Source organism: Diadema setosum, chromosome 18 (genome assembly GCF_964275005.1).
Source record: "Diadema setosum chromosome 18, eeDiaSeto1, whole genome shotgun sequence".
Lineage (NCBI taxonomy): Eukaryota > Metazoa > Echinodermata > Echinoidea > Diadematoida > Diadematidae > Diadema > Diadema setosum.
In genome coordinates this window covers 24,097,789-24,120,945 of record NC_092702.1, presented here as the reverse complement: position 1 = coordinate 24,120,945, position 23,157 = coordinate 24,097,789, and the positions used below count along the sequence as shown (strand labels likewise).

At 40.5% G+C, this 23,157-nt stretch overlaps 1 protein-coding gene across 1 annotated transcript in view; it reads left to right on the top strand.

Moving 5' to 3' along the window:
* LOC140242075 (polycomb group RING finger protein 3-like) overlaps window positions 1–23,157 on the top strand; it is a 122,664-nt gene that overhangs the window by 84,650 nt on the left and 14,857 nt on the right. Inside the window, exons 4-7 of the mRNA XM_072321835.1 lie at window positions 5,194–5,249; window positions 9,115–9,180; window positions 16,940–17,139; window positions 18,095–18,175. Of these exons, the coding sequence (XP_072177936.1) occupies window positions 5,194–5,249; window positions 9,115–9,180; window positions 16,940–17,139; window positions 18,095–18,175 (403 nt within the window). The remainder of the gene's footprint in view (window positions 1–5,193; window positions 5,250–9,114; window positions 9,181–16,939; window positions 17,140–18,094; window positions 18,176–23,157) is intronic.

Sequence of the window (23,157 nt, the reverse complement as noted above, 5' to 3'; positions counted from 1 at the left end):
CTACATTCTCTCAATCCCTATGTTAATGAAGGTGAACTTGTCCTTTAAAGGGAAGATAAACCCCAAGAGCAATGTGGATTGAGTGAAAGCAGCAACATTAGTAGAACACATCAGTGAAAGTTTGAAGAAAATCGGACAATCGATGCAAAAGTAATGAATTTTTAAAGTTTTGGTATTGGAACCGCTGGATGAGGAGACTACTAGAGGTTATGACGTATGAGTGGACAACAATACCAAGCAAATATAAAGAAAATTCTACAAAAATCCATTTTTCATGAAAATTACAAATTCCATCAACTTGATATTGACATATGTTAAGGGTAGCAATTATTCCCCCTGCTTTCTGAAAGAGGTTAGTCCATTGCTCTTTCACGATTCTAGAAAAGTGAATTTTTGTTGAATTTCCTTTATATTTTCTTTGTATTGTTGTCCACTCATACGTCATATCCTCTAGTAGTCTCCTCATCCAGCGGTTCCAAGACCAAACTTTAAAAATTCATAACTTTTGCATCGATTGTCCGATTTTCTTCAAACTTTCACTGATGTGTTCCACTAATGTTGCTGCTTTCACTCAATCCACATTGCTCTTGGGGTTTATCTTCCCTTTAATAGGATACTTGTGTAGTGCTTCTCTGGAGTGACAGAAACAAAATGAATGTAAACAAATCAAAACTTTTCTTGTGGAGATCATCCAGATGATCTGCGGCTAGGAAGAGAATGAATTAAACTGTCCTGTTCTCTCTAGCAGAAGATGAGGAAAGCTGGAGATGATAAACCCCATATCCTACCCGACCTCCAACCCTCTGATGTGATGGCCACCTCGACCACCCTGAGAAATAAAGTCATATAAAAAAAATAATAAAATAAAAGTGAAAAAAAAGCATCTGTTTAAAGGGTATGTACAGTTCTGGTCGAGGTGAGGATTTAGCTTTTAACGTTTTGCGAGATATTCAGAAACCACTCTATGAGATGTCAAAGAGCATGCAGTTCTAAGGGGTATCAAAAGTTTATTCGATGAAAATCGGTTTTGAAATGGCTGAGATATCCAAAAACAAGGTGAAACAAAGAGATCCTAATAAAGTTGTGGCATGTCGCCTTTTATTATTAGCACTTTTTTTGGATATCTCAGCCATTTGAAAACCAATTTTCATCAAATAAACGTTGAATCCTTCTTAAAATTACATGCTCTTTCATATTTCATGAGAGGTTTTTCATTATCTCACTAAGGAATGTTCAAAACATGAATCCCCACCTCAACCAGTGCTGTACAGTCACTTTAACAAATGATATTTGTTTGTGCAGACTCCATGATGGAAAGAAAGGCTGCCATGAGAAGTGATTTCCTTGTAGAGGAAGATGTTATCAGTTGCAGCCAGAGGAAATGGTGTTCCTATTGGAAAAGGAGTAGTGTCCTCACAATATATCAAAATCAAAATGCGCAAATTCATACATGACATATAGCTTTGTGCTAGTGCTACTTTCAAATTCTGTGATCTTAAAGTCAATACCATGTGTGGCATATGTGTACAGTTGTATGTACAGTATTTGTGTATGAACAGTACGTGTAATTACACTGCACATGCATGTTAAGAGATATGTATACAAGTGCATTTGAATTATTTTCTGTTTATAACATTTTGTGTGAGTTTGTGTACAATTTCTGTGCATGTGTTTGTGTGTGTGTGTGTTTATGTGCATGTTATTATATGTATTGCTGCATGTTCACTGTGTGAGCAGCACCTATTTTTACTTGGAATGTTGACTATCCGGAGGCATGTGTGTGTGTGTGTGTGGGGGGGGGGGGGGGGTGGTGAAAGGAAAATAACATTCGGTTTGGCAGCTAAGTGCAGCGGAGTGTCTGCAAAGCTACTGCTGCTGCAGCCCGCCCCTGTGAACTCTCGTTGCACCTCTGATCTGCGTCACTTCTGTCAATATTTCCACTGGGTTCCTCAGCCCTTGGGGGAAAACAAGGGGTCAGTTTCTGTCGTTCTCAACATAGCAGGTGCAATCGAGTTGGAAAAGACACAATTCTTCCTTGTGATATGCTTATTAAATGAGTATTAAGTATTCACAGTGGTACTGGTGTGTATTAATACCCTTATCAAAATTTCAGGTTCATTTCCTAAGGTTAGGCATGTGTATTTAAAGAGTAGGTCCTACATGTGGTAGAATAGGTGAGCTCTGAAACTCCCATTAATTAAATCAATACATATTGCGTAGGTTTTGTTGTCAGGAAATATTAACGTTCATAGGTTGATAGTAATGGACATCACTGTGCCAGAAACCTACTCGCCCACTTGCCTCTAAAGGGACTGTACAGTGCTGGTTGAGATGGGGATTCATGTTTTGAACATTCCTAAGTGAGATAATGAGAAACCTCATATGAAATATGAAAGAGCATGCAATTTTAAGAAGGATTCAACATTTATTTGATGAAAATTGGTTTTCAAATGGCTGACATATCCAAAAAAGTTATAACTTGAGAAGCACTCTGAGAGCGCAGACCTCCGCCAAGCATGCAGCTCATTTCCACCATTGATCTTGTTATTCCATAGAGATATCAGTGATTTCCACCCATACGTACATACTTATAGCATGCTGAAAGTGTTTATAGTGTGCTGAAAGTCGCCCGATTTCCCAATATGAAGCCTTTGTTATGTCATAAACCCTCAGCTGCACGGCGCGCCTCGCCCTAGCAGAAATTAGAGCACGCACTTTAGTGCGCGCATGCAAACCTCAAATACGCGCAGCCTGAACTCCCAAGTTCATTGACCCTACCTGCCAAAATATCAAAAATCCTTCATAAATTCCCCAAAAATTCTTGGATCACTACCAAAAGTTAAACGTTTGTTACTTGTGTCATTCTCAACCTTACTTACAAGTTTCATCCCAATCCGTTTACTACTTTTTGAGTTATTTTGCACACGGACAAACTAACTAACTAACTAATGAACAAACACACAAACCAACGGTAACGAAAACATAACCTCCTCCCTTGGCGGAGGTAATAATAAAAGGCGACAGGCCACGCCTTTTATCAGGATCTCTTTGTTTCACCTTGTTTTTGGATATCTTAGCCATTTCAAAACCGATTTTCATCAATTAAACTTTTGATACCCCTTAGAATTGCATGCTCTTTGACATCTCATAGAGTGGTTTCTGAATATCTCGCAAAACGTTAAAAGCTAAATCCTCACCTCGACCAGAACTGTATATACCTTTTTAACAACCAAAACTTACAGTAGAGCAGGTACCATGAATGGCTGCTTACTTGTCAAAACACTCAAACAAACAAACAAGCATTCAATATGGGACAGAAGTTGAAAGCTTGGGGAAAAAATTAACTTTGACAACTATTTTGGTGTAGCATAATCTTGACATGATTGATTATTGGTTGGAATTCGGACATACCTTCATGTAACCTTTCTACACATTTGAGCATCAAGCTCATAGTATACATGCATTTTATTGTCTGTTGTCCTTCCCCAGCCCATACCATCCCAAAATTCCATTGGGCGCATACACAAGTAATACCCCTTTCATTAACTCAATAATGCGGATCCGCAACATTTGGTCGTAAAATCGGAGCGGGGATAGAATAATGCGCATTATTTCGACCCTTCTATTATCCGCATAATAGCAGCATCGGGACCAGATTTTGAGTTTATGAACGCAAACCCAAATAATGCGGATAATTGCCGGGGTGCGGTCAAACGTCACCTGTCTTTCCCGCAGGAGGGACGTGTGCAGTCACCATGACGATTATCCGCCTTTTCCAGGACGGGCGCTCGTAAAAATAATGCGGATTATTTTCAGAGTTTGTGAACGCATTTTTTATTGAATTGTCCGCATTATTCTTATGCGGATAATAGGAGGATGAGTTTATGAAAGGGGTATCAGTTGCCAATGATAATGGCAACACACAATTGGGGAGGGGAATTGTTCTTTGTTATTTTCTTCACTAAAAGCAGTAAATTTCTTTTTTGAAAGGGGGGGGGGGGAGTTGAATTCCCCACATCCTTTATTCTTGTTTATTTTTGATATCAAATCCACACAAAATCATCATGCACATGTGGTAACAGTCCTAATTTTCAAATACACCCAAAGGTTACTCAAGCATGTGCCTTGACTGCAGTAATTAAGATCGCCGTCTGGCCAGCCTGTATGTGTGAGGAGTGTATGTATTAGAGTTGGGACGAAGGTGATGGGTGAAAATGAGTCATGTTATTAGGGCGGTGACTTTAGATCAAGATTGCCATAAAGCACACCATACTGTGATATACCATGCTGTGAAGTTTGTGTGGAGTGAGGTGGTGGCAAGGTTGTTTTTGTGTTTTTTCTGTACTGTTTGACTTTATTATGTGCGTGCAGTGAAAAAAGAGAAAGATGCACAACACACAGCAGCTCTGTGACAGTTGGGACTGTGAACTGAGCTATCTGAAATCCTTTCTTTCTTTCTCAAACCGACTGTATGCGGTGTGAATACATGATTCCCATGTTGGTCCTCATGCTACAACAATCATAATGTCTGGTCTGCTCAAGCATGCCTTGCATGCAGAATTAGAAAGGGGAGAAAACGGGAAAAGTTAGCTAGAAAAAGAGGGGGGCTGGGGTAAGATGGGGTGGGGGGGGGGGGTACCCGCATTGACTACAACATTGCCCCAGCTCGCACATAACTCTTCAACAAACAGCATACTCGGTGCTGCTACAGTCCCATCATCATCGTACCCAGTATATACTCCTCTCATTTTGTATGCATCTCCCTCTCTCGTCTGTCCAATTATCTTTGGGGGTGTTTACATGCTGCATGGCATGAGTGATGAAGAGGGGGATTTCACATTAGTTAACATCTCTCAGCAATAGGTTAACATTCATTGTAATAGAAAACTTCAAAAAAAAATCATTGTTTGAAAAAGAATGAATAATTTCAAAATAACCGTATCACATTTGATTTAGTTTCTGAGTGGCAGATATATTCATGATGGTGATGTACTACTATTGTGGTTTACAATGTACATATGGAAGAAAGAATTCCTCTGTGTTTGCTCAAACTTCTAACTTGTCACTTATGTGTACAAGATATGCCCCAAGACTTTATTCTTACAAATACAGTGTATACAGTGTATTTCTAAGTGAAGTTACATTTTAACCTCTGGATGTAAACATCTTCTCCTTTCTTGTTTCCTGTTTCAGATTTGACCGGACAATGCAGGACATTGTCTACAAATTGGTTCCAAATCTACAGAAAAGTAAGTATACAGGCCTATAGATGTATATTTGTGAAAGGATCCACTTTAATGCTATCATTATTCATTAAGAGTGCATTTGAGAAGCCACAGAAGTGAAATAACCCTATATTAGCACCCACAGAAAAGCTGTTTGATCATGTGTTCTGTATGAAAAGGAATTAAGGCAAAAAAACAAACATGGGAAATGTACATACAATCATTTCAAAAAACCAGAGAAGCACTCTGAGAGCGCAGACCTCCGCCAAGCATGCAGCTCATTTCCACCACTGATCTTGTTCTTCCATAGAGATGTAGTGATTTCCACCCACACGTATATAGCATTGTGTGCTGAAAGTCGCCCGATTACTCAATATAGAAGCCTTTGTTACGTCATAAACCCTCAGCTGCACGGCGCGCCTCGTCCTAGCAGAAACTAGAGCACGCACTTTAGTGCGCGCATGCAAGCCTCAAATACGCACAGCCTGCACTCCCAAGTTCATTGACCCTACCTGCCAAAATATCAAAAATCCTCCATAAATTCCCCAAAAATTCTCGGATCACTACCAAAAGTTAACCGTTTGTTACTTGTGTCATTCTCAACCTTTCCTGCAAGTTTCATCCCAATCCGTTAACTACTTTTTGAGTTATTTTGCACACGGACAAACTAACAAACGAAAGAACGAACAAACGAACACACAAACCAACGGTAACGAAAACATAACCTCCTCCCTTGGCGGAGGTAATAAAATGTGACTGGAATGAGGGTAAATCTTACATAAATGGATGATGCCCCAGGCACATTGTCCTTGTAAGATTGAAAATCAAGTGCGACAAGACCCCAGGCCTAGTTGTCTGTGACATTTGAGGTGAGGTGTTAAAGCATCACCCAGGACAAAGAGAAGGTATTGTCAATAAAGTGTGAAGTGTCTGCAATAACATTTTGGTCTCATCCATGCATGATCAGGTATTGGAAACATTTCTTTGTTTGCCGGTTGAGATGTTCAGGTCTAAAGGGCACAAAAAGGTGTGTAGGCAGTGTGTACAGAAAGCACCAGAGCAAAAAAGGAGAGAAAAAAAAGAAGAAGATTATATTCCAAAGCTTCGCTTTATTTTGCATTTATAACAGAAAGCAAAGCAAGATATGTATGCACGGGTATACAAGGAAAAGATGCAGTTTGACACTGCCTACAGGATTTTTAATTGATTAATTAATTTATTTTTTTGATAATCAGAACAGAGAGGTGTTAGAGGAGTGGAACAATGCATACTTTTTAAAAACGGAAGTGTTGTCTTTTGTCAAAGCAATTTGATAACATCTGCAACAGAGCGGGTAACTTCTTGGCAGCACGGAGTATGGGCTCATAGGAGAGATTCTCATTTCTTTGGACACTCAGAACAAGAGTCTATTGATAATGATAGTCAATCATGCACTTAGACACCTACTATTGTATATTCATGTTGTTGTTTCCAGTAAAGGGACATTTATCCCAACTTAACTACACGCAGCCGCTGTCGCGACGTTGTCATTTTCAGCAGTGGGTGTACGTTTCCTTCATGAATATCTTTATTAATCGTGGAAAACTAGAATATAAGGAATCCCGTAATTTATGATAATCATTCAATAATCGGTATGTGTATTGTTTTTTGATTACGTCAAAAACCCACCGAAATCCGTCCTTAAAATCAGGTCTGTAAGCGTCCGCATTGCTTCACTCCTCATCTTCTGCGTGTTATTGAATAGCAATCACTCTCCTATACTACAACGTAGCTAGTCGGAGCGGAAGTGGATGAGCTAATCGGAGCGGAAGTGACGTCAAATCATGAGAGCAGCACGCGTAGCAAATGAAGAAATATTTGACTTACCTCTTTCGAAACGCTAGGACAGGAATGTGTACGTAATCATAAGAAATGAAATTTTGTGGAATTCTCTTCATATTTTCTTTGTATTGTTGTCCTACTGTGACATCACCAAGTGTTGTAGTCTTTGTAATTTATTGATGACAGCAATTAAACTTGGAAAAAATTAAAAGATATTGAACAGATCGTCTGATTTTACTGATGTATTGTACTACTATTGCTCCATTCAATCATTCCACAATATGTTTTGGGTAGATTGCCCATAGACCAAATCTTTTTATGTGATACAATTGTTTTGGTTACTGGTTTCCGAAAATTTCTGTAGAATAGCCTTTCATTTATTTCTTCAAGTGAGGTAATAGTCAGTCTGCTGCTGGTAAGGTAATACAGTCAGGTGTTGCTTTACTAAACAATATTCTTCAAGAAGGAGCTATTTGGTTCTCATATTGCATTATTACCTACTTGTATCTCTCTTGAGTATTGATGATTACTACACGGAATGAGAGTGTAGGCCGTATTTCATGATTTGTTCAGAAATCGAAAGCCCACAAATGCCAAACTAGCATACTCTATTTCGGTCTCTTATTGTATTTCATAGCATTGCATTTTTTTTTTTCTTTTAATAGAAACTGTCTTAATGTCTGTGTTTAGATAACAGTCGCCCTCTTTACAGTTTAAGCACTCTTAAATTATCTGTTATCTAGATTGTGTAGATTATTAAGTGGGGAAGATAAGTTTTAACTTGAGTTGTCTGAATTTACACATTACTAAAATCCTATTGTTGTGGCTTTCAAATACCTTTTTCCTTTTTCTGATTGAGACATGGATGATATGTTGACTTGTCGTTATTTACAGCTGGTGATTTCTGATATCAAACACTATTGTGAATTCACGTCTTTGGTATACATGTTGGTACCAGCATGTTATATTGATCACCTTACTCAAGTCAAAAAGTCATCACTCTTTGTACAGTGTGTGATGGATGGCCATGCTCAGAAAGGCATAATTCATCGGGAATATTGCACAGATCATTAACAATACAGAGAATGCTGCATGCACTGGTGAGGTTCAAAACAGCTACCGTCAATGTAAAAGGTACAATAATGCGTAGTTCTCATGAAATTACCTCATCTGGACTCAATTGTATTCTATGGTTCAAGAAACCTCAGCAAGATTTCACAAAGGGTATTTTTGACCAACAATAGAACTTTTCATCAAAATGAAGGGAAGAAGGTACTCTACATTTTTTTTTCCCCCCACGGAACACACTCAGGAGTCATTCAGGAAATGGAAAGGGTAATGGTTTCTTTATAGCGAAATAATCACTTTGAAGCTGAATTGTTTCAGAAACTATTGATTGCCGCTGACATTTGAGATTGTCTCTTCTTCATCATGTTATATTCAGAGTGGATGCTACTGAATACGTGTCCAGTGGCTTTAGACCAAAATAGACCAGTTTAGGTGAAATGCAGTTGTAGTTACACATTCTTATCTTATGCTAACTCTAAAGTTAAAGTTGTTTCTAAAAACCAGAATGTATGCCTGAGACTTGCCTGGCATGGCTATAAAAATGTACCTCACTTAGAAACAACATCTCTCTTCAAGAAGGAAAAGAAGAAAGAGACAAAAATATATGTTTCAGTGTATCATCAGGTTGCAGATATCCTTCGGAAATTGTCCAATAGTAATGTAATGACGCATAAACTTTCTACCCAGCTGTTTCTGGATGTAACGAACCTATGGCTCTCACACACCTGCTTATGTTATGTGATGAAAACATGACGTCTGCCCTTTTATGCCTACACACCATGCCATTTGTCTCCGCAAGTTTCCAATCATCTGCAAATGTTTGCCGCGTGAATTTCTCTCGTGCAGCAATGACATTCAATCATATGCACCTCCGTACCCTGTGGAGCAGGCCGTGAACAGTAATCCATTTAAGTCACATGTTGCATGTGTTTAAACAAAGGACATGAATTGCCTCATCTCAATAAAACTGCAAATCTCCTTTTCTCTTTCTCCACTGCAGGTGAAGAAACGAGGGAAAGAGAATTCTACGAATCCTTTGGGAAGACAGAACCTGAGGAGAAACCAGGTCAGCTTACAGTCCTTGGATTAACTTCTGCCTCACGCTTAAAATTTGATAACGTGGCGTTATCTACAATCGGATTCAGTTTGTCTGCAATATGCATGAAATTTACTGATGTATGTAGAATGTGTGGAATCATGTGATTGATTTTAAAGGTGCATGGTCCCAGTGGTTTAGTCAAATGTGTACGCGGGCGCACGATGCAAGTTTCCTATAGAGGCCTACGCTACCGACTCCTCTATAGCACTTACGCTGTGGCCCACTTCCCCGAGTCCAAAGAAATCCGATCCACTGTAGCCAGTGGTCCGATCACAGCTCGGCTCATGATTCGGCTGAGGGGATGACAGCTTTAGCAAACTTCTTTTGTGATGTCATAATAAGAAACACATATGCATGCACCCTGGCATTACTACAGACTGCGTGATGCGCAGAGAAGACAACAAAGGCAACGTTACTTAGCAACACCTACGCACTTTACTCTTGATGACAGCTTGACTTTGGCAATCTTCGTATCAACGCTAACAGTGATAGGCAGTATCATCAACAGCGCCCTCTACACTACCGGGACTATGCACCTTTAAAGCTTCTAAGCTAATCATGCTCTCAGCAGTGGTCAAACATTCAGAATATCTTGCAAGCAAGTGTAATCTATTTCTTTTAGCCCCAAACTTCTTTTCTCAAAACATTAAAACATGTATATATAAAATAAGTGTAACATGATCAGAGTAGAAGCTTGAAAGGAGGAAGCAATCAATGTCCCGAGAGAATATTTTTAAAGAGATCTTATGTGTGCTATCAGTATTTTAATTTTTGATTGATTACAGGTCATGCAGGCCTCGAATTTTGCCAGTTTTAGGGACAGGCAATTTTTGGTTTTAGGGGCACTCTCTCTCAAAATTTTTTAAGGGCAGCAAGGAAAAGTTGCAGTAAGCATGGTAATTTTGAGAGAGGCATTGCGGCAAATTGCCTTTTGCCTCCCGGGTAATTCGAGGCCTGTCATGCTAGGATTTCATGTAATTGTCATTTTAATTCTGCAGCATCCTCCACAAAGATTCGTAATTTTGGCTTTGATAGTCCCAATCATGATAAAACAATGGCTCTTGTCTATCCTTGTCTTATCAATATGCTCTGAATTCTGGGGATCATGTCACGATTCACCTACAAGGGATTACAAAAAAGAAAAAGAAAAAAGTTCAGATTTGTGTGATTGGCTGATAAACTCATTTGTGCTCCTGCTAGCACTACTGCATATAATGTGATGAATGATCGTAAAGATACATGTTCGAAATCTGAGTTTCAGATTATCCGTTTTCTCCTCCCAGTCTGCTAGCTTGTATCTTCTCACATTTATTGCTGGTTTTATTGACTCTTTTCACAATATGTACATAACGTCTTTGCTTCACACACTTTGGTTTGTTCTTCAAAGAGGAGCATGTGCTATGATGTGAAATGCACCTCGCTTTCACATTAGATCTACCCTGTGTCACAGGATATAGTCACCAGAGGGCAAATCGTTTTTACGACTGACTGTGCACACTGCTATCTAGACTGTCCCCGAGCTGCAGGGACAATCAGGGCTTGAGGCAAGCCCTGCCACTTGAAACCAGTCTTTGCGCATGCAATGAGCACATTTGATGAATACAGCTTAGCGCTATCAATTATGGCCCAAAGTCACTCTGACTGCCAAATTTTGTTCCTGTATGGACCCGACCTGATACGCAGGGACTGGAGGACAAGTCCCAGTGAGAGTCCACACTATGGCTTTGGAGGGGAAAGTCCTTCAGTGTGGGACTTTCCCCGTGACACGGGACCAATGTTAACGTGGGAACAGAAGCAGAAATTACCATCACACACACACACACGCACACACACACACACACACACACACATGCTTGAAATAATCGTAGTGATCATTCAAGCTATTTACAAACCCCCAAATTTTGATTCTCCAATGTGTAGTCTGTAGTGTCTCTTGTCTTTTCCATAGCTGTTATCATCATGCCATCATTTTTTCCTCATCGATTTTCCCCATGTCTTCCTTTCTTCCACTGAGGTGAACCAAGGAGGTACTAGGCGCTAGTACCTCCTTGGGTGAACCAAGTGTATTAGTGACATCAGCTGAGAGGAAAGGAAAAGAAGGGGGTGGAGGGAGTCTAATGGGAAGGGGGAGGATAATGGGAAGGAGGGGATGATCTGATCTCTTTTGGGAGGTGGGGATGGAGCAGGGATGGAGTCCCTGCTGTGTCTGGGATATCTGGGGGAAAAATGCATTCGCATGGTACTTGGATTGGATCACAGATGGGGCTTGGAAACGGATATCTGTCCAAACACTGATGATTATCTCCACCCTAGGGTGCGTTAAAACGTGCTGCCGTGCGATGTGATACAAAGAGACGTTCCATCACCTCCGAGCTCTCATCTTGCTCTCGAGAAATAAGGCGAAGGGATTCAGGAGAGCTCTCTGTTCCCATTCTCTTAACCCACTGAGGACAGAGTGATTTTGCTATATCATGCATTTCCCATATCTGCCTGAGTATTCTTGGCACTCGTCTCCAATGGGTTAAAGGAGTGGTTTGGGTATTGGAGGAACCCTGGCTCAAGTTGTCTCCCGGGCTGGTGACCATTTTGATGTACATGTTTTATTTGTGTGTGTTCAAAGGGTACATACTGTATGTATTGTCTGTGTATTCCATCACCATAGCAACAACCTGCAGCATATTGTCCCTGGGGTGACAAGATCTTATCTCATTTGACAGATATTAAAAAAAAAACAAACAAAAAAAAAAAAACTCCCTGCTCAATTTTGAATAAAAAAAAAAAAATGATTTGAGTTCTGATACATGTTTACAATGATTTTTGTAATAAAAAAAAATGTTTTGGTGTTGTTTCATGTCAGCATTGATATAATTTTGCAAAGTTTTGTCAGCCAAAAGATGATATGTGTACAACCTGTTGGTAGTAACAGCACTCCACTCATCACCTACCATCATTGTTTGAAATGACAGGTTTAATCCCATTAATACATACTGTTAAATCAGGAATTTTTATATCACAAATTTTGCGAGAGCCAAGATTTGAGAAATTAAAATGCATGCAAAAGTTTCTGTCCTTACTATAAGTGTTGAATGCCTGTGGCAACTATCTAAAATTTCATGCCACGACATAGGGTGGCAGCTTCAAATCACGAAAATTTGTGAATATTTCTGGTTTTGCAGTATACATATTTGTGCCCCATATGTTTTGCGAGTGTGAGTATAAAATGAGGTGACATCGGCCCTTTAAGCAAGGCCCAGCGTTACAGTCCCTATCGAACCGGGAGGCAAGTTTGATCTCGCACTTGCCATTTAGATACTAACCTGCATCTTTCATGTACTGATTGAATTTGATGGATTTTGTATGCCCTTCCACAAGAGAGACCCATTACAACCTTCATAGACTGCAATCCCAAGTTTTCATCCGCTGCTCCCATTACCCAGATATGTAATTGGCTCAGAGCTCGAGTGTTGTGTCAGTTGCTGTATGATCTTGTGCAGCATTTGAGGCTGATTTTTGTGCCGTGGGATGGTGACCGATGAGATGGGCAGATATTGCGCTGTGCTGAATTGAATGTAGCCCTGAACACGCGCCATTTGAAGTCAAATTTTTGCTGGATAATTGGGAGGCTCTCCGAAAGAATATTATGCATTCCCTCATTTTGTGATGAAGAGCTAACAACTTCTTCCCCATCCGATGATAGGTGGTGGGGATGGTGGATGAAGATGTTTTCCCCCCTGTTCCCGTCGCCATGACGAAGAGGTTGCGGAGGGCTGGGTCCGCATCTGTGTGCGAGTCACGTGCAGGCGTGTGGCACGATGCACTCTGATGGTATTGCCTCGCTGCCGGGGATATTGCCTTTGTTTGAGTGTCAGTGACGAGAATGATCGAGCGTCAAAATGCCAATATGAGTTGCTGGGGACGGTGCACTCGGAGTAGTGATTCAACCTGATTAGCAACCAGATAGATTCTGTTCCTTCTAATCTCAGAGTTCTTTGGCTGTCTCATGTGTGTGATGTATCCCTTTGTTGATACGAGGAAATGAGGTATTGCAAGTACTTTGAAGAGACACTGTTCAAAAACATTACAAAATATGAAAAAGAAATGCCTCTGCTACATACAGTTTTGACTTAGCTATATATAAATTGCACATATCCACAGGACTTGAATATCTATCCAAAATCCATGAAGTGTGCAAACTCAAAAGATATGTCTTCATACTACGGTGTTTCAATAAGGAGTTGTTAGTTCTTATACAATATTTTTCCATAGGCACTATAAAGACTAAAAGGTTGGCTGATTTTAGTCAATCATATGAGATTTTTCAAAAGAACTTGCTCAATCATACAGTTGTAATTATCAAATTTTCAAGGTCATCAGGAAGCACACAAGACCTGATTCAAATATGCATACACCAGAAAAATGCTTGTCGCAGCTGTGAATAGGCTTGAGACATTTATTATTGAAGAATAGTAGAACAGACCTAGGTAATTATGAGCTCCCAAATCTAGGTCACAGACTTCTTTCCCCTCCCCCACAAAAAAAAGAAGAAAAAAAAAATGAAAGAGATAAGATGAGATAAGAATGTAACACTTGAAATGTAAACCTCAGTACAGATTCTGTATCCAAAATATATGTTGAGTTTAATTGTCTAGGAAACTTTGCGATGTGTGTTAACTGGGTTTTTTTAATGCTAAATATGCATGGGCTGTCAAGAAATGTACAAGACAAAAATCTAGCATGAACTCTCTTTTTCATCAGCATTGAAATTTGAATAAAGTACTTGGCAGTAAACATGTGAAAAAAAACTAAAACAAACCTTGGCACAGTAACAAAATGACTGAATTCTGGCAGAGATCATATATTCTAACTGACGTACCTCTTTAGGACATTGTGTCAAGAGTGAAATTAGATTTTTTTTGTCTTTTAGAGTCTTTTTTAACATGAAATTTTAAGCCACTGAAAGGCGTTTGGTGCAAATGGTAGTTTGCACTTTATTTGTGCACTTCCCATGAGAATACATATGACGTTTGTATCAAATATAAGAAAAAAAATTGCAATGTGTGACTATAGATCATTTGCTGTAGATATGCAGCAGGGCTTTAATAAAGATTAAAAAAAGAGAGCCCCACCATAAACTGTCTCTTTCATCGACATCAAGATCATCTAGAGTGCTCAAATAGCTGTGAGATGCCAGATAATACATGTAGCAAAGTCATCTACAGAGAACTATAAAAGAGTTTTGGATGACACAGACTGATCTGGTGGCCTGTCACCGAGATCACTTACCAGCGAACTTCAAGTCAGCCCAGGGTTCTGAGACATTCCTTCGAACTTGGCCCGTGTCTATCAAATAGTGAAACAGTATCTGGCAGGCTTTCTGACTTCTCCCCCAAAGTCAAGTGCGGCCCATTTGTCATCGTCGTGAATATTCCGGGGCTGTTACTCCAGGAATGCTGAGTAGTTTGATACGGACTGAGACCAGCTTGTGGGGGGAAATAGACTTTTTCTCCAGACCATTTTGCTGTGTGTATCTCGTCAAAATGATATCAGGAAGTGTTCTAGAATGGCCACCCTTTTGCTAAATAGCCTTAATTTGTTGCAGAGGAAAAATTCACTCATTTGCAAATTAAGTGATGTGATACAGAACTATTAACAGAAAGTAAAAAAAGAATAGGAAATAAAAGGAGGTCGGGAAGGAGAGGTTTTCTAATGGGAGACAATGGAATGATATTTGATGAGGATAATGGTAAAGGTGGAGAATGATTCAGGGAAGATGAGATGAGGTTTTAACGGCGACCACCATGAAGGATGAAATGGGACGCCAGCTAATAAGTACTATTCACTGCTACTCATTCCTCTTTAACACTGTATCTTACTTCATTATCAAACAAACAAGTTTATCAATCCTCCTGTTACTGATGGTATTAAACTGCTTCATAAACAATTTCACAGGCATCAGATGGAAGTTTAAAGAGGGTTAATGGGTCTTTTTTTTTGAATGAATTACACTTGATAAATAAGAAATTATTGAAAAATGAGGATGAAGTTCTAGTTGGACAGGGATGTACTGCAGGATGTAATGAAAGTAAAATAATATGCCCAGAAGAATGAGAAGATTAAAGGGGTTGATGTGTAAGGAAGAAAAATTACCAGATTTGAGGGTGATGAGGCTTCTTTCTTTTGATAAATCAGACATATTAAAAATGAAATTCGATAAAAGTCTACTCTAATTTATTTCGCTGTGTTACATTGGGAAAATCATGTGAATAATGTAGAGATGTAGAGAGCAGAAAGTGAGAATGAGATGGCTCACGGGCACCCCTTTCCATCAAATCTTTCACGGCGATACCGATTTGCGATATGTAATGATGCCTGTCACACGGTTTAAGATGATGATGATGATGATGATGATGTCATTGCCAAGCCACATCAGGCTGCCCATGCACCCACAATGGCTTGCAGTATCCAAATAGGCCCGGGCATGCTTGCTTCGTCTTGAGATGGTGGTGGATGTGGAGGTGGCAAACCTCAAGGAGTTTAAACACGCTCTGCTGGTGGTGGGGTTAGAAAAAAGAAAAAGAGGAGACCCTCAAAAAAGGTGTACATGTGTGTACGGAAGCCCTACCAGACCCAGTAGTGTACTTGTCTCGGTTAGTATGCAGGCTCACACCTTGTGTCCAGCGAGTGTGACGAGGATACTTGCTCTGGAGAAGATGAGAGAGGAGATGTTAAGAGAGGATGCGAGAGAGGCAGGTAGAGAGAGAGAGAGGGGGGAGAGATGGGAGAGAATGAGGAGTGTGTAGCACTGGGGGACGAGAGAGCTCTATTACTCCTAATTTAAGACATCAATCATGCGCTGACTCGATTTATCGAGGGGTTGTCTGCTAGAGAGCACAGTGTATTCGCCATCTCTTCCCCCCCCCCCACCCCTGATACCACCCCCCACCCCCCAAAGAAAAGGGGGAAAAAAATCTGGGGAAGAGTCTCCATAGACTCATTTGTGCTTGATGGCAATTAGTGGCATGTCTGGGCTGTGGCATGTGTGGAAAATGAAGCAGTCCGCCATGCGTAAATGTTACGATATCATGTGTCTGGGATGGGAGGGGGGGGGGCTATTTGTTTGTAGAAACACATGTGTAATAACTGTTTGATTGCTAATAAAGGACAGTGCCATGTACGATAGCTTTCAAAACGGAATATTACTATCTTATGAGCACTGATGATAAATCTGTTTGAATATAAAGTACAACATTTTCTCTCTATGTATTTTGTTGTTGTTGTTGATCAGCTTTTGTAAAGAATGAGCAGTGTCATTAGAATAGGGAGTTGATTGCCATCATCACTGCCCATTCATTTCCACTGATGGCCACAAAGGGTCTATTAAAGGGAGAATCTCTCAGATACATGTTCCATCCTTTTCCACCAAGTACGACATGAGCCAGAGTCTATGAAGAGCATCTTAATGAAGTCTACAAATCCCCCCCCCCTTTTTAATGAGGGTTGCCCTTATTTGCATTTTTTCATCCCCCCAGCATGGATTCTTGTACATTGGACAAATGCTGATCATTTCTTGAAAACTGATAAAGTGGATAAACTTGACCTTTTCACTCTGGCATGCATGCCCCAATTGACATTTACCCACACATCAAAGTCACCTGTGCAGTTTGTGCCCTTTTCCGTCTAACTAAATCTAATTAATTTCAATTTGTGTACATGTATTCAACTTCAGAGGACATGCAGAACGACATCGCCAAGGACGTGGATGATGACTGCCATCGAAATGACGAGCAGGTCAAGATCGTCCTGGAGAACTGCCCCAACAAGCTGCGGCCGCTGCGCAAGAAGTTCATCCGCATCTCCTCCCAGGCGACCATCAACCACATCAAGAAATTTGTGGCCAAAAAGCTTCAAATAGACAAATTTAACGAGGTGGGTTGTGGGTTGTGGGTTGTGCTTGCATCTGCATTTTTGTAAAATTCAAATGAATGAATTTGTCTATCACTTTCAGTAAAAAACAACTTGACGCAAGAATTCATTAATTTTAAGGAATATGCCGTACCCTCACTGCTATTATAGCATAAGGGATTTATCCCTTATTATAATAAGGGATAAAAACCAGCACTGGCTGTCGGTTGAATGCTAGACACTAGACACCTGTCTAGTAAGCAGGAAATTGTTGGTTCGAGTCTGACTTGTTTTTTTGTCATGGCTACTACTAAAACACTGAATAATCAATGAAGGACAATTTATCAATCAATTGCATACCTTGCTTTTCTTTGGATATGAGTACTTTTTTGGGAGTAAGTGATTTTTAGGTGTCTTTTGGATCTTGTGTTCTACTTCAGACCAGAGTTTCTACAAATCCTGTTGAAATTCATTGTCTTTTAGGGCAAAAACAGACTAAACAAAATCAACAAAAGATTAATTTGTGCAGAAGGATTAGTAGACTCTTGGGCATTAACGGTAATCAGTTAGGGACCAGAGTGGGTGGGATATCTCCTGAACAGAGTCTTTGGTGTGAACGCAGCTCAGACTCTGAACTTAGTAATCAATACACCAGTGCAAGTTTGATTGTTGATTAATGAAATTCGCTTCTGATGTACCAAAATGTCTTCCAACAGTTTCAAGTTGCATGGAAGCAACTGAAACCAAAATTAAAAAACAAACAAACTCTAGATTGCCTGAATGTGTGGTTAAACAACATGCATCTAGAAATAAGTTTGGCACTTCCAGTCTCATTTTCTCTGATTAAGTTTGATATCTTTCCAAACATTCAATGAGGGGTTGATGCCCATATTCTTCACGAGACAGAAAGAGCCAATTCGTGCATATGATGACATCGTTCTTCTTTCTGTTTTCTTTGCCCCCACCTCACACCCTGCAGCTGGATATACTATGCAATGAAGAAATTCTAGGGAAGGACCACACGTTAAAATTTGTATGCGTGACGAGATGGCGGGCGAGGGTAAGTCTGCAGAATCTGAAGTGATCTGGTGGAACCCCGTAATAACTAAGTTGGATATAACAAAACCTTTTTATAACAAGGGGATTTCGGAGGCCTCAAATTTGTTGTTAGGCCCTTATGTAGTGAGGAACCTGGTGTGACAAGGAATTGTTATTGTTTTTAGGTCCTCCTTATAAGGAACTCCCCTGTACTTTGTGGACATTGGTCTTCACATACAGCTTTCGACCCTTCCTCACAAACAACATACACCAACACACACATAAGTGAACACTCTCACAGAAGTACTATACTAGGACCAACGGCGAAACACACACTCGTACAGACACAGAGGGCTGCACACGTGACCTTCAAACAAAGACTTGCCCAAATTTGTTTCTGCCGATGACTCTTTTTGTTGTTATTTTCTACCTCTTTCTGTACCAACCTGTAAACCAGTGTGTATACTACAAATTTTTCAGAGGATGGTTTGACATTTTACTCACTCTGAAGTGTTAGCCCCCCCCCCCCCCTCAAAAAAAAGCCCCCCCAAAAACCCAAAACAAAACAAAACAAAACAAAACAAAACAAAACCAAAACCAAAAAAAAAAAAAACACCCACCAACAACTAGAAAGTTCTGGACAGAGAGAGATGGAGATGGAGAGAGATGGAGAGAGAAAGAGGGATAAAGATGAAGATTCATAAAGAGAGAGAGAAAAAGTGGGCATTATATGTAGACTATAGTATGGTTGACCAAATAGACCTTACTTTTTCATTTTCAATAGGAACTTGCTGGAGAAGGACTTGCACTGCTTGTGAATAATGGAAAAAATAAGTTCCAAGTATTCACTGTTGTCGCCTGGTTTGTTTGCATGCTTTTGTTTATACATTAATGATGCCGAGGAGCAACTGTGCATAATTATACAGCCAGCGCTAGTTTCTTGCACATGTGTATAGGTAGTCAATCACAACATCAAACAGATACTGCATATATGTATACAGCCAGCGCTAGTTTCTTGCACATGTGTATAGGTAGTCAATCACAACATCAAACAGATACTGCATATATGCGAAATATTTTAAGTAAAATACTTTGCAAATTGGGATTGCAAAATAGGGATTTGGTGACTTCAAACTCAAAGACACTTGAACCCTTTATATGCTCGGGCACTTAATCACACCCTGCCAAGTTTTTTTTCTTTTTTAATGTTTGGAAAGCATTTCCTTTTAAAGCCAGGTCTACTTCTTATAATTTCAATTAAACAGCCCACTCAGATGCAATGATTCCTCATTCCAAATGCTAGGAAAACCATGACAGCAAAATAGGGAGTGGGGGGAATATGCAATCTAATTTTCAGATAGCTTAGCAAATCAACAAAGAGAGCACTTATACCTAATGTGACAATTGGCAAATGTGCCGATGAAGGTTAAGGTCAATATGTTTTCCTTGAGCTTACAGAGAAAAAAATATTTTTGTTCGCAGTAAATCTGTGATGTTTGGTGCTTATCATTGGCACATGTGTCCCTGGGTGAAATTGAAGGACAGGCGAGTGAGATGAATGATGTAAAATTCATGTTGAGCTGCATGGTCCTTGATGCTCACTTTGTCATCATCCTGTGCATGACATATTATGACCAGCGTCTGTCATGATCATGAAACCATTTATGAAACCAGCCATGAGTGCTTCATCGCCAATTGCCACGCTTCCACCAGGGAGATGAGAGGATCTCACCTCCCTGCTTCCACCCAGACGAATGTCAGACTGAATGAGAAGTCCCATGGTAGTGGTTGGTGGTGGTGTTGTTGGTGGTGGCGGTGGTTTGCACCGGATCAGATTCAAATCAGTTTGAACGCCTGAAATGTCACTGTTGCTATTCATGGATTCTGATCAAGGACAGGTGTGGAAAAAAAAAAAAGGAAGACAAGGCATGTGCTCCTCATTAGATACCCCTTTTATACTGCACACAACTTTAGCTTGCTTCTTAAGCGAGGTAACTTCAGCTCGGGCTAAGTCATTTTATGTTGCCATTTATGTGGCTACCCAAGTTACGTGCAAGACCAGAGTATTTGTCATGGTATCCTATCGAAGCAAGCTAACTCCCTGTATAAAAGGGGTATGAGATTGTTTCAAATTCTCTCTACCTTTGTACTGATCCTCCTGTGAGCACAATTCCCTTATATATGCGTCCTCATCTGCACATGACTCCCTTTTGACTGTGTTTGTTTGATTAGCGTACGCAACTTAAACTCCATAGGGTACCATTTGTTCATGCTGTATTTTTGCTCAGTATAGACAGGGTATAAGGTATAAAACTCATTACTCTCTCTTACCTTTCCTCATTTGAACCCAACTCTCTTCAATTTTCACTTGTCTGAACATGACTCCTCCTTTGTCCTGATCTGAAAATGATTTTCCTCGTACCTGTCCACATGATTTCCTCTTTTCTGTTCCTTATCTGAACCAAAATTTCTCCACTGTTTCCTCTTCTGAACTCAACTCCCTCCAACAGCTCCTCATCCAAACGAGGCTCCCTCCTAACTGTCCTTGTCTGAACACGATCCCATCCAACCTTTCCTCATCTGAACAGAACTCCCCTCCTACCGTCCTCTGCTTGAACCCAGGTTCCTGTAACTTTCCCTTGTTTGAACGTGGCCCCTTCTTCATGTCTTTGCCTGTCCTCATTTTTATTATAACAACCCCCTCATACCCTCAACTCCCTTCTGAATATCCCTCCTTTGTATCTGTCCTTATCAGAAAACAACTTCCTCGTACCTGTCCCCATCTGTAATTCACTCCCTTACACCCGACTCCCTTATATTAGGACCTACCTTCATATGTACATACCTTTCACCATTCGAACGACTCCCTCATTTGTGTTAGAGTTTGCTTTGCTTGCTGGGCAGCAATCTACTACCTGTCTTGAATTCCATGACTGACACACCTGCCACCCCAAAAGCGAGCCAAGTGATGGGCGAGGGAAACCGGAGACTCACCCAGTCCAGCGGCAGACTCCTGTGATGTGATTCACTGTGCCATGCCGGCGGATCGAGAGGGTGGAGGGGATTGAGGAGCAGGGGAAAAGAGGATTTATCTCGGTATCAAGGGAAATCTGGTGCTTGGTAAAAGACAGGGCTCCGCGTAAGGAGGGTGGAGTTGATGGAGAGATGATTTAGGAGGGTGGTTATTTGTCTCGAGTGTAACCATGGTGATGGGTTGAGACATAATGTGGTAGAAGCTGTTGTATGTGTTGATATGCAGTTAGCAGTACACGCTTTAACTGAAGTGGGTATTAAAGACAGTGAGAAATGGTAACATGTCTTGTGTAATGTTATGGGAACAAGGAGAGATAAGTAACAATGTTTGTGTGTGTGTGTGTGTGTGTGTGTGTGTGTGTGTGTGTAAGAGAAAAGGGGCGGGGGAGGGGAGATGTAACAATTTGTGTGCGTTATCAATAAACCAAACAGACACAACATACAGCCGTCAATCATGTTTTACATGTTTTAATGTAGACATGCCAGATCTCAATGAGATTGTCAGCCACCATGCAATGATGAGCATCTAGAAATTAGTGTGAAAGGGGCCGAGTAGCAGCACTCGAACTCGGTATGAACATAGCCCAAACTTGCTTATAGCTGTGCAAGCCACAAGAATATAATGCTGGTTTCTTGTATGAGATATTGTGTAGATTACAATGTAGTTTGTGCAGATCATTATGAGAGAAAACAGAAGCATAATTAGGAGAAGTGGCAGCTACGACAGGATTTGCCAGTCTGTTGCAACTTCCTCTACTGTTGCCAGATATGTCTCGGGATTTGCGGCCCTTCCACACTTCAATGTCACAAGTTCTCAACTGACGGCTTGTTCATTTCGCCAGATTTCCCCTGATACTCACACCTCTTCAGGTGATCATTTTAGCCAGAGTTGTTCCAGGGATGCTATACAATTTACTACACAGGGAATAGCCAAACTAGCACATCAATATCAGTGTGTGCTGGTATGTGCACCTAAAATGTAGCATTATTTCCTATTTTCATTATTGACTTTGTTGTTATTATGATTTTTATCATCACCAGTAAAATTCTTAAGAATCTAAGAAAGTTGAGACTTTAAAAAAAAGCAAAACATCACAGATGAGTACTGACATGACCTGTAATAATAGGAATATTTTGTTGCACACAAACTGCTTAACTCATGTCCCCATCAGCAAAATGATAACCCCCAAAATGCCTTACCTTTCCCATTTTCAGTGACCCTGTTACTCCAATACAACAATCCTTTTTTTTTTTGGGGGGGGGGGGCTGATTTCCTGCTGTGAAGACCGCATCTCAGGTTGTATTGCAAGCATGCAAGAAAAAGACGAGTGATGTGCATCGTGTCATCGCATTATCTCATTTTGGGGGTCACAGGAGGTGTTATTTCATCTATTTAGATACTCATTTAGAAAGGAGTCGGGTTCGGTTGTTTTTTATTGTGGTGAGGAACATTAATCTACATAGCCATCCACCTGATGGCTCTGTGTTTAGGATAACCTGCTCAGAAAAGAACTACCATCGTTAGCATTCCTCATGCAAAGGTAAATGAACCCTCAAGAAATCTTTATTCAAGGGACTTTCCCCTGGACTGGGGAAAGCAATTTGTCACCGCCATGGTTTGATAAGCAGCAGCCAGACAACGCCCTCGCTCTCATACTCAATCTTGTCACCAGCTAGTCGTCGGCGTAGACGATGATCCACACCCGACACACATGCACACGCTGTGCTGATTTGCTCTCTGCAGTGCTATAGGCTACTGCGACGACGGTAGTCCCTGTAGTAAAAATGTTTTCATTTCAAGAAAGGTCACATGTAGCCCTTGACTCCAGCAAAGGCTTTGCATCTTTATTGGATATTAGCAGTTAATGAGACAGAGAGGACAGACAAAGATGGATTCAAAAAGTTCAGTCTGGCTGAACACCCCCGCTTTGAAGGAGGATAGAGCTGCTACGGCAGCAATATGTCATTTAT